Below are 13,081 nucleotides of genomic sequence, written 5' to 3'. Positions count from 1 at the left end.
GGAGTAGGCAGAGGAATCCTGTGCACTTTCAAGTCAGTTCAAGTCCCTCCTCTGCTCAGAGTCCTCTCATAGCTCCTGGCTCCCTCAGAGTAAAATAAAGTCCTCATCATGCCCCACAGGACCCGGTACAGTCGGCTCCGTTCATTCTCTGCCCTCACCTCCCACCCTCTCCGACTCACTCACTCAGCTCCAGCCACAACAACCTCTTGATCTTCAGACACACCAAAAAGTCTCCTGCCTCAGGGCCTTTGGACTGGCTGCACCCCGTGCTCCACGCGCGCTTTGCTCCTTCCCTTCACCCTTGCGGTCTTTCTTTAAATGTTACCATTTCGGTGAGGTCCTCTTCCCTGACCATGCTGTTTAAAATTGCAGTGCTACCCCTTCCATGTATACAATTGAACATTCCCGATTTTTAATCCTTGCTGCTGGTTTTTTTTTTTTTTTTTGGAGACAGGGTCTTGCTCTATCACCTAGGCTTGAATGTAGTGGCACAATCATGGCTCACTATAGCCTCAAGCTCCTGGGCTCGCACAATCCTCCCACCTCAGCCTCCTGAGTAACTGGAACTACAGGCTCGTGCCATCACGTCCAGCTAATTTTTAAAACTGTTTTGTAGAGATAGGGTCTTGCTGTGTTGTCCAGGCTGGTCTTGAACTCCTGGCATCAAACAATCCTCCCACCTTGGCCTCCCAGTGTTGGGATTACAGGCAGGAGCCTCCACACCTGGCCCTTGTTTCATTTCTTGCCATGGCTTGCAGCACCACCTGACAGCCTATTTCTTTATTCATCTTTGTTATGGAGACTTCCTGAAAAGAATGTAAGTTCTACAAGGGCAGAAGTTTTTATCTGTTTAATTCCTTGCTTATCACTTGCGTCTGCAACAGTGCCTGGGTCATGATAGGTAGAAATATTTGTTGAATACGTAAACTATATTTACCAACACCCGGGAGACTGCTTGCACGTGGTCAACACTGAACAAACGTCTCCTGAGGAAATAATGAGTGCAACACTTTTTTGGGACACTCTGCAAATTTGAAGGGCTGTTATTCACATTCTAAGGTAATACTTGATGGGAACCATGCAGATAATAGTGAGCAGTGCTTGACATTATCCTTGTAATAATGCTACGATAAAAAGTTACGAACCCATTTTACAGATGAGAAAGCACAGAGACTGTGAGTTTTATAACTTGTCCAAAGCAAGGATTTAGTGACTGAACACTAAATCACTACATTTCACAGTCACGGACAAAGATATAACAGCAAGGGCACTGAAGAAGGATGTTCATGGACAGGATACAGGACAGAATATTTGATAGACAATATAGTTCAGGCAAAGAGACCCTTTGGTATACTGAGCCCCATAACTCTAGAGTCTAGGGTGCTATTGATTCAGACAGAGGAATGTTGGCAGAGGTGGGGTATTGGAAGAATGCAGGATGTAGATTGGGTTGGAACCTCTGAGACACCCATAACTGTGAGAATGAACCATTCTGAGGAGCCAGTGTTAGCTGTGGTGAGTCACGGAGGTCATAGAATGTTGTCAGGGCAGAGATTGTGGGCATAAGAGAATATTTTCAGGATGAACTATTGTGGGAGTCTAGAGCCTTCTTGAGTGCAAAAGGTAGAAAGGTCTAGGATACTGGCATTGAATAAATACTTGAAGAGTTAGAGGATGTTAAGGATGGTCCATTTACAGGACGTATATTGTTGAGATGGGCTGATGGAAGTATTTAAGAATGTTCCACAGACAGAACATTCAAGTGGTGATCTGGGCTCATAGAAGCCATGGATGCAGTTGAGAGACCTGGGCCATTGTCTGCGCTGGGACATCCAGGTTGTTGAGATGTTTCAGGGATGCAACATCTGGGTGACTGCAGGCCTGGCAGTGCCCGAATGCTTCTGAAACATAGAATGTCAGCTGGGCTTGAGCATGTTTGAGGACATGGATCACTGGTTCAAATGAAGCACTGGGAATAAGGAGCAGAGAAGGGCTACACAGACAATGTGAGGAAGTCATGGTGAGAGGATGGAAGCAGGTAAGTTTCTCAACTTTTATTTTGGGCCCTTTGTCCATTTTGCTGCTGGATTTCATATTTTCGAATTGTTTCACGGATCCACACGATGTATCTGGAGACACGGGTGTAGACACCAGGCCGGTCAGGCTGCCCGCATGGGAAGTCTCCCCAGGAGATGATGCCATGCAGTGTTCTGTTACAGACCAGGGGGCCCCCAGAGTCACCCTGAGTTGGGGGGAGAAAGAGAAAGAGAAAGGTGGGTCCTCACTGGGGCTAAACAAGGCAGGGACAGGGAGATGTGGGGAGAGATTGAAAGATGGAGAGAGACACACAGAGAAGGAAACTCAGAGAGGCAGAGTCAGACACACACACTGTGAGGGAGAGCAATGGAGACAGTGAAAAACAGATAAGAAGACAAACGCAGAGGGACAGACAGCAAGAGACAGAAAGAGGGACAGAAAGGCAGAGATAGGCCCAGAGAAAGAGACACAGAGAGAGAAATTTCTGTGTCTTTCTCTGTTCCTCAGTTTCATCAAAATGGTAACAACTTATTTCATACCCATTTTTGTATCCCTGGTACTGAATCCCACCTTGCACCCCTGCCCCACAGCAGCTGACCCTGCTTTTACGTTAAGGCTCCTCTGTGCCTCTCACTATTGAGTGAACTCATCCACACCTGGGCAGGGTATGCAATACACGTGTACATCTGTTTCTCTTCCTGGGTCCAAGGCAGACATCACTAATCGATCAAGGCGCGTATCATTAATATGGTTTCATACTTTTTCTCACTGAATCAAATCTCAACTTCTTATTGGATGCAGGTTGCTTTTTGCTCATGTAGTATCCATTTCTTCTTATTTAAAAATATTAAACATTTATTTATTTATTTATTTATTTTTTTGAGACAGAGTTTCGCTCGTTACCCAGGCTGGAGTGCAATGGCGCGATATCGGCTCACCGCAACCTCCGCCTCCTGGGTTCAGGCAATTCTCCTGCCTCAGCCTCCTGAGTAGCTGGGATTACAAGCACACGCCACCATACCCAGCTAATTTTTTTTTTTTGTATTAGTAGAGACGGGGTTTCACCATGTTGACCAGGATGGTCTCGATCTCTTGACCTCGTGATCCACCCGCCTTGGCCTCCCAAAGTGCTGGGATTACAGGCTTGAGCCACCGTTCCCGGCCTAAACATTTATTTTTAAATTTTTATTTATTTTTTAGAGACAGTGTCTTGCTCTATTTATTTCTTTTTGTTTTTGAGACAGAGGCTTGCTCTATCACCCAGGCTGGAGTGCAGTGGCATGATCATACCTCACTGCAGCCTTGAACTCCTGGGCTCAAGTAGTCCCTCTGCCTCAGCCTCCCAAGTAGCTAGGACTACAGGTGTGCACCATCACACCTGGCTAATTTTAAAACTTTTTTTTTTTTTTTTTGTAGAGACAGAGTCGCACTATGTTGCCCAGGCTGGTCTCAAACTCCTGGGCTCAAGTAATCCTCCCACCTCAGCCTCCCAAAGTGCTGGGATTACAGGCACGAACTACTGTATCTGGTCATTTCTCCTTATTTTGGTAACAACCTCTCCTGATTTTTTCATTTGGGGAACTGCCCCTCTCCAGCCCCCACAGTTAACCATGTGACTCAGGCTTGGCCCATCAGAGAACCCCACAGTTCTGGCTGAGTGATGGCTCAGGACACATGACTTAGGTCAGCCTCTTCTAGTGAGGATCATGCTCAAGACTTTTGTGTGAACTATTGGAAAAGGAGAGGTTCTCTTTCTAATAGGGTTGCCTAGAGGGTAGGATGTAAGCTCAAAGCTGCTGGGGCCATCTTGTCTTGGGGAAGAGCCTAACTAAGAATGAAGCCAAAACAGAATAAAGAAGAGCTGAGAGTTGAAAGAAAGACAGAATTCCAAACACACAATTTTCATAACTGGATCCATCTGTGCCTAAAGCCAGACACCCTGGATTTTCAGTTACAGAAGCCAGCATTTTGCTTAAGCCAGTTTGAGTTGGGTTCCTGTCACTCAGAAGTGAAAGAATAGCAACTTTTATGCATCTCAACACAGGGATCTGGGCAGCCACTCGTTAAAGCTGGGGCTTGGCCGGGCGCGGTGGCTCACGCCTGTAATCCCAGCACTTTGGGAGGCCGAGGCGGGTGGATCACGAGGTCGAGAGATCGAGACCATCCTGGTCAACATGGTGAAACCCTGTCTCTACTAAAAATACGAAAAATTAGCTGGGCACGGTGGCACGTGCCTGTAATCCCAGCTACTCAGGAGGCTGAGGCAGCAGAATTGCCTGAACCCAGGAGGCGGAGGTTGCGGTGAGCCGAGATCGCGCCATTGCACTCCAGCCTGGGTAAAGAGAGCGAAACTCCGTCTCAAAAAAAAAAAAAAAAAAAAAAATCTGGGGCTTATGATGAATTATTCTTGCCATCCCTGGGTACCCCTTTTTGTTTTGACCTCCTATGTGAGGAGACATTGCACCTTATAAAGATTGGTTCCCCTAAAGCTGGAAACAAAGCCTTTTCCCCAGCATCTGTTCCCACTTCCATTCTGGCTTTCTGTCCTGTTCAAGGCACCCAGCAGCCTCCTGGTCTCACCTCACAGGAGTCCTTGCCACCCTCTTTTGTGCCGGCACACAACATGTTGGCAGTGATCTTTCCTGGGTAGACTTGATGACACTCCTCATCTGAGCGAAGCTGGATGTTGGCACACTGTAGAGTTTTGGGGTAACTCACTGGGGAGAAGAGAGAGAAGGTCTAAGGTATCTGACCTGGATAGGATATGGGATGAAAGTTAGATAGGCAAGTTGCATGGGTAAAGAGTTGGTAGAAAATTGAGATGGGAAGAGAAGGATGGGAGAAGAGATGAGCACGTATCTGGGTAAAGCAATGGAAGTGACAGAAAAATGGAGGGGCATGGGAGAGAGGCGAAGGGAGAGACGAGGAGGAAAGTGGAGGGAAGGACAGGGAGGGAAGGGACGAGAGAATGGGAGGTTGATGAGGAGAGTGGTGGAGCCAGTGATGGGGAAAGAAAGTTGGAGAGAGGGAGTTGGAATAGGGAGATGGTCAGAAATAGAGAATTAAAGATGGGAAAAGCAGGAACAGGGATGGGAAGAGTTATGGGAGAGATGGATAGAATGGTAGGAAGGGAGATGGGGCATGTTGGGGAGAAGGATACAAACGTGAGGCTGGGAGAGAGTCAGGGATTGCTACGGAGATGCAAAGGGCTCTTGCTGGTATATACATCAACTTTATATTCATATATATAATTTATTACACTTAATAAGTTATGATATATAATTAAATTATTAAATTTAATTATTAGAAACTTCATTAATAAAGCATATTTAATATATTAAACATCTTACAAATTATAGAAATATAAAAATTTTATATGTATGATTTATATATTATAAATGATAAAATTCATTTAGCATATAAATATATAATGTATAATTTATATATTATAGGTTATATATTTGTATCTATATTATTGAGAAATACATATTTAAAATACATAATTGATAAAATTTATAGTTTATAAAATACATTTCATTTATATAGTTTTTGTATGATATATAAATATATTACTATATAATACATAATATCATATAGTATATTCATATATATTTGATCTATTTATGTTCGTATATATTCACAAATTTATATACATTTATATAAAGGATACAGCTAACTTTATATATATTTATTTACTTATTTTTTTTTTGATATAACGGTGTCTACCTCAGACCTTCCCTCCCACCTCTGCCCCTGTTTCCTCAGCCACTCCTATGGGACCTCAGGCCACCCACGTGGGTGCATACCCTGGGGGCTAGTGGTGGTGCCCCAGCCAGACACCCGACAGCTGGCGCCAGGGGTTGTGCGGTTGTTGTGGGAAAGGGGCAGGGTTTGGATGTAGCCTGTGAGCTGGACCGGGGACTGCAGCTCCAGAAGCATGATGTCGTGGTCGTGGTTCAGGTGGGTGGGGCTGCTCCGGTATTCGGGGTGGGGAACAGAGCGGACAACTTCCCTCACCTGCTCACCAGCCTCCACACGACCTAGGGCATGCTTGCCCAGGTAAACTTTGAGCCCCCTGTGGGTGCAGGAAGAGGGTGGTTAGGAATGAAGATGAGCCCACCTCCATCCCAATCCCAAGTCCCAACCTCTTCCCATCCTCAGCCTAACCTCTTCTCCATCCTACCTTCCTCATCTCCAAACACATCACCCCCATCCTCAACTGCAATCCCATCCAAATCACCTACTTTGATTCTATTCCCATACCCAATCCCCGTATCTCAACCCCAAACCTCATTCTCACCCCCATGTCCATCCCAACCCTAACTCCAACTCCATCCTCAAATTCAACTTTACCCACCCACAATCCCAGTTCCATTCTCATCCCTACCCCATGCTCCCCTGGCCCCCACATACTCCTTCAGACAGTGTGCGGCAGTGAGGACCCATTTGGGGTGGACCAGGACTCCCCCACAGAGTAGCCGCCCTTGCACTAGCAGAGCTGCCTGCCAGGGCTGAGAGTGGGGGAAGCAGGTGTAGCCACCTGGGAGAAACCCACTGGTCCCGTTGTTGTTGAGAATCTTGGAAGATTCCTGGGAGATGCCTGGTAAAGAAGAGAGATTGTTAGAGAACTGGGATCCAGGGTGCAGAGGAGCCCTGGAGTTGTGGATCCTGGGTTTGGGAAAAGGATCAGACTATTGCCCTGGGTGACCAGGAACTGAAGCTGAATTTGTTGACCTCTGGCAGTTGCTATTCTCAACCAAGTAAAGATGAGTCAGGGCAAGGAGGTGACATTCTTTTCCAAAGAAGTGCCAAATCCTCCACTGGGGTTTAAGAGAAGAGTCCACAAAATGAGGATGTTATGATAGGTAAGCAGGAGCCTGACTTTCTCTCCATATGCATTTTCTATATCATTCTCCCAGAGGATGGATTTCAGGAGGGAGATGTGAGACTGGCCTACACATTCACCTAGGCAGTATCTGTCCATCAATCTATCCAATCATCCATCCCCCATTCATCCTATTGATTTGTCCCTCCATCTACTCACTCATCTATCCATTCATCCATTTAGGTAGTCATCTAATCAAGCATCCATCCACCCACTCATCCATTTATCCATCAATTCATCCACCCATCTATCTATCCACTCATCCATCCATTCACTCATCCATCCATCCACTCTTCCATCTATCCATCCATCCATCCATTTATTCATCAATTCATCCACCCATCTATCTATCCACTCATCCATCCATCCACTCTTCCATCTATCCATCCATCCATCCATCCATCCATGCATCCACTCATCTATTTATTCATCCATCCATGCATCCATCCACCCACTCATCCATTCATCCATCCACCCATCCATCTGCCCACGCATCCAATTATTTATCCAACCATCCACTCATCCATCCATCTATCCATCCACCCATCCACCCACCCACCCACCCACCCACCCATCCATTCATTTATCCACCCATGCATCCATCCAACCGTCTTTCCACCCATCTCTTTATCCTTTCACTGTATACATCTGGTTGCTTCGATGGCTTTAAATATCATCTGTAGGCTAACCATTTCCAGCCCTGAACTCTTCCTTTAAGCTCAAATCTCAAACACTATTGATCTGAATGCCTTAAACGGTCATCTTAAGCTTTGTGTTCCCAACCTGATCCTTCTCAATCCAAACTGCTCCCTCCAGTCTTTCCCACCCAGTCAGTGCTCAGCGCCAAACCTGGGAGTCGTCTTTGCTTTCCTCCTTCCTTCATCACTCACAACCAATTCCTGTTGTTTTATCTCTCGAATATCCTGTTATCTCCACTCTTCCACCACCATCTTGGTACGAGCCCCATCTTCTCTAGCCCAAATGACTACAACATTAACCTAAATCCTCCCACTTTTACATCCCTCTAATCCAGTCTTCTCAAAGCAGGCTGAGGACTCTTCAAAGAAAGTCAGACGATGTTGTTCCCAGGCTTGACTTCCTTTAAAACAAAATCCAAAAAGCCTTCCCAATGTGTGCAGGACTCTGTGCCGCCTGGCCCTTGCCAACCTCTTTGACCTCCGTCTCCAGCCCCTCTCTTCTGACTTCCTCTGGTACAGCCTCATGGCCCTGTTCTTCAAACACACCAGACATTTTATACTTGCTACTTCCACTCTCTGGACAGTCCTTTCTCCAGACCTGCATTGTTCAACACGGTAGCTACTAGCTACATGTGGCTATTTAAATTTAAACTAATTAGAATGAAGTAAAAATAAATTTAAAATTCAGTTCTTAGGCCGGGCGCGGTGGCTCAAGCCTGTAATCCCAGCACTTTGGGAGGCCGAGGCGGGTGGATCACGAGTTCAAGAGATCGAGACCATCCTGGTCAACATGGTGAAACCCTGTCTCTACTAATACAAAAAATTAGCTGGGCATGGTGGCGCGTGCCTGTAATCCCAGCTACTCAGGAGGCTGAGGCAGGAGAATTGCCTGAACCCAGGAGGCGGAGGTTGCGGTGAGCCGAGATCGCGCCATTGCACTCTAGCCTGGGTAACAAGAGCGAAACTCCGTCTCAAAAAAAAAAAAAAAAAAATTCAGTTCTTAAGTCACACCAGCCACATTTCAAATGTTCAATAGCCAAAGTGGCCAGTGGTTAATTGGACAGCACAGATATAGGATATTTCATGTGTGTCTGTGTGTATATATATATATATATATACGTACACATATATATGGAATATTCTACTGGATGACCCTCAGAATCTAGAGGTTGTATGTCTGGGTCCTTCTTAATTCTGAGAGCTCAGCTCAAATGTCTCCTCTTCATAGAAGCCTTCCCTGATCACCTGGTCTAATGTTGACCCTCCTGTTGCCACTCATTCCCCATTACATTCTTCCAACGGATTTTCATCAGAATAATGATTGCTATTCATTTCTCTTCACATTTGTATACATTCGTTTTTTAAAATCTCTCCATTTTGGCTGCAAGCCCCATTGACAGGCACCTTAACTGCTTTATTCAGAAGCAAATTCCCAGGACCTAACACAATGCCTGGCACACATGTTGTGGGGGCTTAATAAATAAATGCTGTGTGTACCAGGTACTGTGTCTGGCATTGGAAGCACAGCAGGGGTCCGTGGGACAGGGAGAATCCAATCCTGAACATGCATGCCATTTTGTGACGGTGTGACCTTACGCAAATTACCAGCCTCAGTTTCCCCAGCTGTCAAGTAGAAAAAGTAATAGTTCATCTCTCATTGCGCAGTTGAAGAATTCAAGATGATCCTGCATTTCAAACCATACAGCACAGCAGGTGGCACAGAGAGCATCCAGTCAGTGGGCAATGTTATTATCAATTATTAGCTACAACAGGAAATCCGTCCTCCCTGGCTAGCTTCCTCAACTACAGGGCAAGTGGTGGGATTAGCCCAGTGGTTTTCAGTTAGGGATAGGAGCTACCGGTGGGCACAGGATCATTTTAGGTGGTAGAGAGATGAGATTAAGTAATGTCAAATCACACACTCGGATGCCGAGTCGGCATCCAGTTCTCTTTTAATCCTGATTTTGTCAAGGATAAAGTCTCAGGATGGTGCTAATACGGTTTTAACACCCCTTAATCCTCACTGAGCTCACTTTTTAAAGCCAGGAGCACACAGAAGCCTCAGCAGGCCACCTAACATTTATTATGTTCAACTGTCTGCAAAAGCTGTTTTAGGAAGGTCAAAAAGGGTCAAGTATCAGCAATTTCAGGTGGTCCATCCCACAAACATATTGTTTTCTTTTCATTGTGTAGGATTTATTTCCTTCCTTGCCTTTTATTTGTGGCAAAGGATTCTGTTTTCCATTCAGGACAGTAATATAAACTTGAACATGCTTTTATCTGAATGAAAAAAAAAAAGAGCTAACTTTAAGAAAACAATTAGGTCAAAAGTTATAAAAATGGTTTTCAGGCCGGGCTCAGTGGCTCACGCCTGTAATCCCAGCACTTTGGGAGGCCGAGGCGGGTGGATCACGAGGTCAAGAGATCGAGACCATCCTGGTCAATATGGTGAAACCCCGTCTCTACTAAAAAGACAAAAATTAGCTGGGCATGGTGGCGCGTGCCTGTAGTCCCAGCTACTCGGGAGGCTGAGGCAGGAGAATTGCTTGAACCCAGGAGGCGGAGGTTGTGGTGAGCCGAGATCACGCCATTGCACTCCAGCCTGGGTAACAAGAGCGAAACTCCATCTCAAAAAAAGGAAAAAAAAAAATGGTTTTCAGAGCCTCAAGTCCAGGATATGGAGGACAGGACAGACAACCTTGATTAGGGTTCTGACTCAGGCATTGCTGGTGTGTTTTGGGGCAGGAGCCTTCTGGGCTTGAGTCCTAGGTTTCTCTGCTGTGAAGTTGGAGTGGTTACAGTGCACCTACCTCGAAAGGTTGTTGAGGCCTCCACAAGGCATAACATGAGGCTCTCCTAGCCTAGGGTGTGGCAGTCAGGAGAGGCACGGGCATGAGTCCAGGGAGTGTCGCCAAAGGGGAAAAACCACCCCGCCTTCAGGCCAAGGATGGTGCCTGGTGCCAGGCACCCACAGACCCCTCCTTTTTCAGGTCTTGGCTCAGTGGTCAGGCCCTATGGGAAGGCCTCTGGTCTGGGAGCCGCCATTACATCTCTAGGCTCCTGGCTTTGCTCCTTGGAGTCTTCGCCTCATGTCAAGATAATTACTAACTAATTATTTGGATAATTGTTTGAATAACATCTGTGTCTGTCCCCGCTAGACTCCAGGTGATGAGAGCAGGGACTGTTTCTCCGCTTGTACATCACCCAGCACAGTGGGCACTGTTTAATAGCTGTTTGTTGAATGACTAAATGATTCATGAATGGAGTTTCCAGAGAACCTGCCTACAAAGGCAGGGAAAGATAGGAAAGATCCATAGGAATCTTAAGGACTACCAATTTGGGGTGAAGGCATATAGGTTTGGGGTCAACCCAAGGATTAAAAGAACAATCTAGAAGGTTCTGGAAGGGACTACGTATGAAGAGAGAATACTAGAGGTCGGGCACGGTGGCTCACACCTGTAATCCCAGCACTTTGGGAGGCCGACGCAGGCCACCTGAGGTCAGAAGTTCGAGACCAGCCTAACTAACCTGGCGAAACCCAGTCTCTGCTGAAAATACAAAAATTAGCTGGGCGTGGTGGCAGGCCCCTGTAATCCCAGCTACCGGGAGGCTGAGGCAGAAGAATCGCTTGAACCCGGGAAGCGGAGGTTGCAGTGAGCCGAGATCGCACCACTGCACTGCAGCCCAGGTGACAGAGTGAGGCTCTGTCTCAAAAAAAAAAAAAAAAAAAAAAGAGAGAGAGAAAGAGGGAATATTATTAATAAAGTAATAATGGCTAAGCGGCTAACTTACAAGTCCCTTCTATCTGCCACATATTGAAGGCTGATGCATTACCGCGTTTCAATATTCACAGTGGCCTTCTGTGGTAAGCACTTACAGATTGAACCCATTTTCCAGATGAAAACAATTTAGGCCCAACGCAGTTGCTAGGCTACTGGCTCAAAGCGGCAGCGTCAGGACGTGAACCCGTGTCCTTCAGCTTCCCACAGAGGACAGGAAGCCTTGAACGGGGGAGGGGCTGCTGCAAGGGTATTTTCGAAGGTGAGGGATCTGGGGTCAGAGGGCCGACCTCAGCCGGGAAATCAGGTCACCCAGGGACAGGCAGGAAGCGCTCGGGGCTGTCCCCACAGGACCCGGCCCCGAGTGGGCGGGGGGCGGAGCTCGTGGCTCCCACGCCCCCTTCCCCCGGCCTGACCCCTCCCACCATTGTCCCGAGTGGCCACCGCGCCTCCACCCCCGCGCATTCTTACCTCCTGACAAGGCCGCGGTCAGGGAGGCGATTACTAGGGCCAGGGGCCACATGGCTCCGGGATCGAGCGGGGGGTGGGCAGGGCGGGCGGGGCCTGAGGAGAAGGTGAAGGGGGTGTTGAGGGCGTGCCCGGAACCTCTCTGCTCCTGAATCTCTCCTCCCCTCATTCACTCTTGACAGCCCTGACCCTGGAATCTGCCCCCCACCCCCAATTCTCTCCTTGGTGGGGGTGCAGTAGGGAGGTGGGAGGGGCAGCGCGCAGCCTCCTGGGGCTCCGGCGTGCAGCCCCTCACCCCGGCAAGCCGTCCCTCCTTCCCTGCCCTCTGGCAAGCTGGGGGGTCGGTGCACTCTCGGCCCTCTCCTCCAGAGCCTGCCTTCCAGGTTCCCCACTCTGGGGCTGTCCCCACGTTGGGTATCAGTCCCAGTTCTTATCGGTCTGCGCTCTTCCCCTCTCTCCGTCTCTGCAGGTTTCTCTCTAGATGTGAGGCTCTAGCTTCACTCTCCCTCTCCCTGACTCAGCTGCCCTTCTGCTTTCCCCATCCGTCCTATCCCCTCCTCTCTCCCCCTCCTGCCCTCCTCCGCTCCCCGCCCCCGTCCCAGGCAGACCCTACCTGAGTGAGGGGCCCTCGAGGAGCGTCGGCCGCCAGCTGCCTGGAACTTCAGCCCCGACCCATGGCTTTTAACCCCTGAACTCCCTCCCCCAGCTCACTCAGCATTTCCTGGTCACTGGCCTCCCCCTCTCCACCCCCTCAGCGGCTGTCTCCAGGCAGCCCCCAGCCTGGGCTTGGCCCTCTGCTTGGGGCGGAGCTTCCAGGACGTGTTGGGACCCAGATCGGACCCCGCCCAAACCTGAGTTGAACCCACTGTGAACTTGCAGGCAGCAGGATCCAACAAAGGGTAAAGGAAAGCCCATTCCCTTCCCCCAGCCTCGACGAATTCCATGCCCATCCCTAACTTCAACCCATTCTGCACCCCGTTTTCTAACCTCTACTCCAACCCCAGGCATAATTCTTATCACACCGTCAGCCCCCAGATGGCCACATTCTACCATTCCACCTCCCTATCTGTCCCTAACCGTACCCAGTACCCCAGCCTGTTCCTCATCCCCAGTCCCATCTCCAACATCGTCTCAGGGTTAGCTCTCAACACATCCAGTTTCCAATGCCCAGTCTTATCTCAGCCCCTTTTTCTTTTGAGAGACACAAAGGCACC

The 13,081-nt window shown here is 48.1% G+C and overlaps 2 protein-coding genes across 3 annotated transcripts in view; one reads left to right on the top strand and one right to left on the bottom strand.

Moving 5' to 3' along the window:
- The window catches only part of LOC105723611 (myeloid cell surface antigen CD33-like), a 169,272-nt gene that overhangs the window by 30,331 nt on the left and 125,860 nt on the right, over positions 1-13,081 (top strand). The window lies entirely within an intron of this gene.
- On the bottom strand, positions 2,055-11,922 carry LOC105724339 (kallikrein-13). The gene is given in 6 exon segments (XM_012462873.3): positions 2,055-2,080; positions 2,083-2,242; positions 4,618-4,754; positions 5,844-6,112; positions 6,451-6,637; positions 11,871-11,922. Coding segments are annotated over 6 exon segments (831 nt in total).

This window comes from Aotus nancymaae, unplaced genomic scaffold (genome assembly GCF_030222135.1).
Source record: "Aotus nancymaae isolate 86718 unplaced genomic scaffold, 86718_ANA_hifiasm-v0.15.2.pri h1tg000028l, whole genome shotgun sequence".
Taxonomy (NCBI): domain Eukaryota; kingdom Metazoa; phylum Chordata; class Mammalia; order Primates; family Aotidae; genus Aotus; species Aotus nancymaae.
Note: the sequence above shows the minus strand (reverse complement) of the source record. Positions and strands in the feature narration are given on the sequence as shown.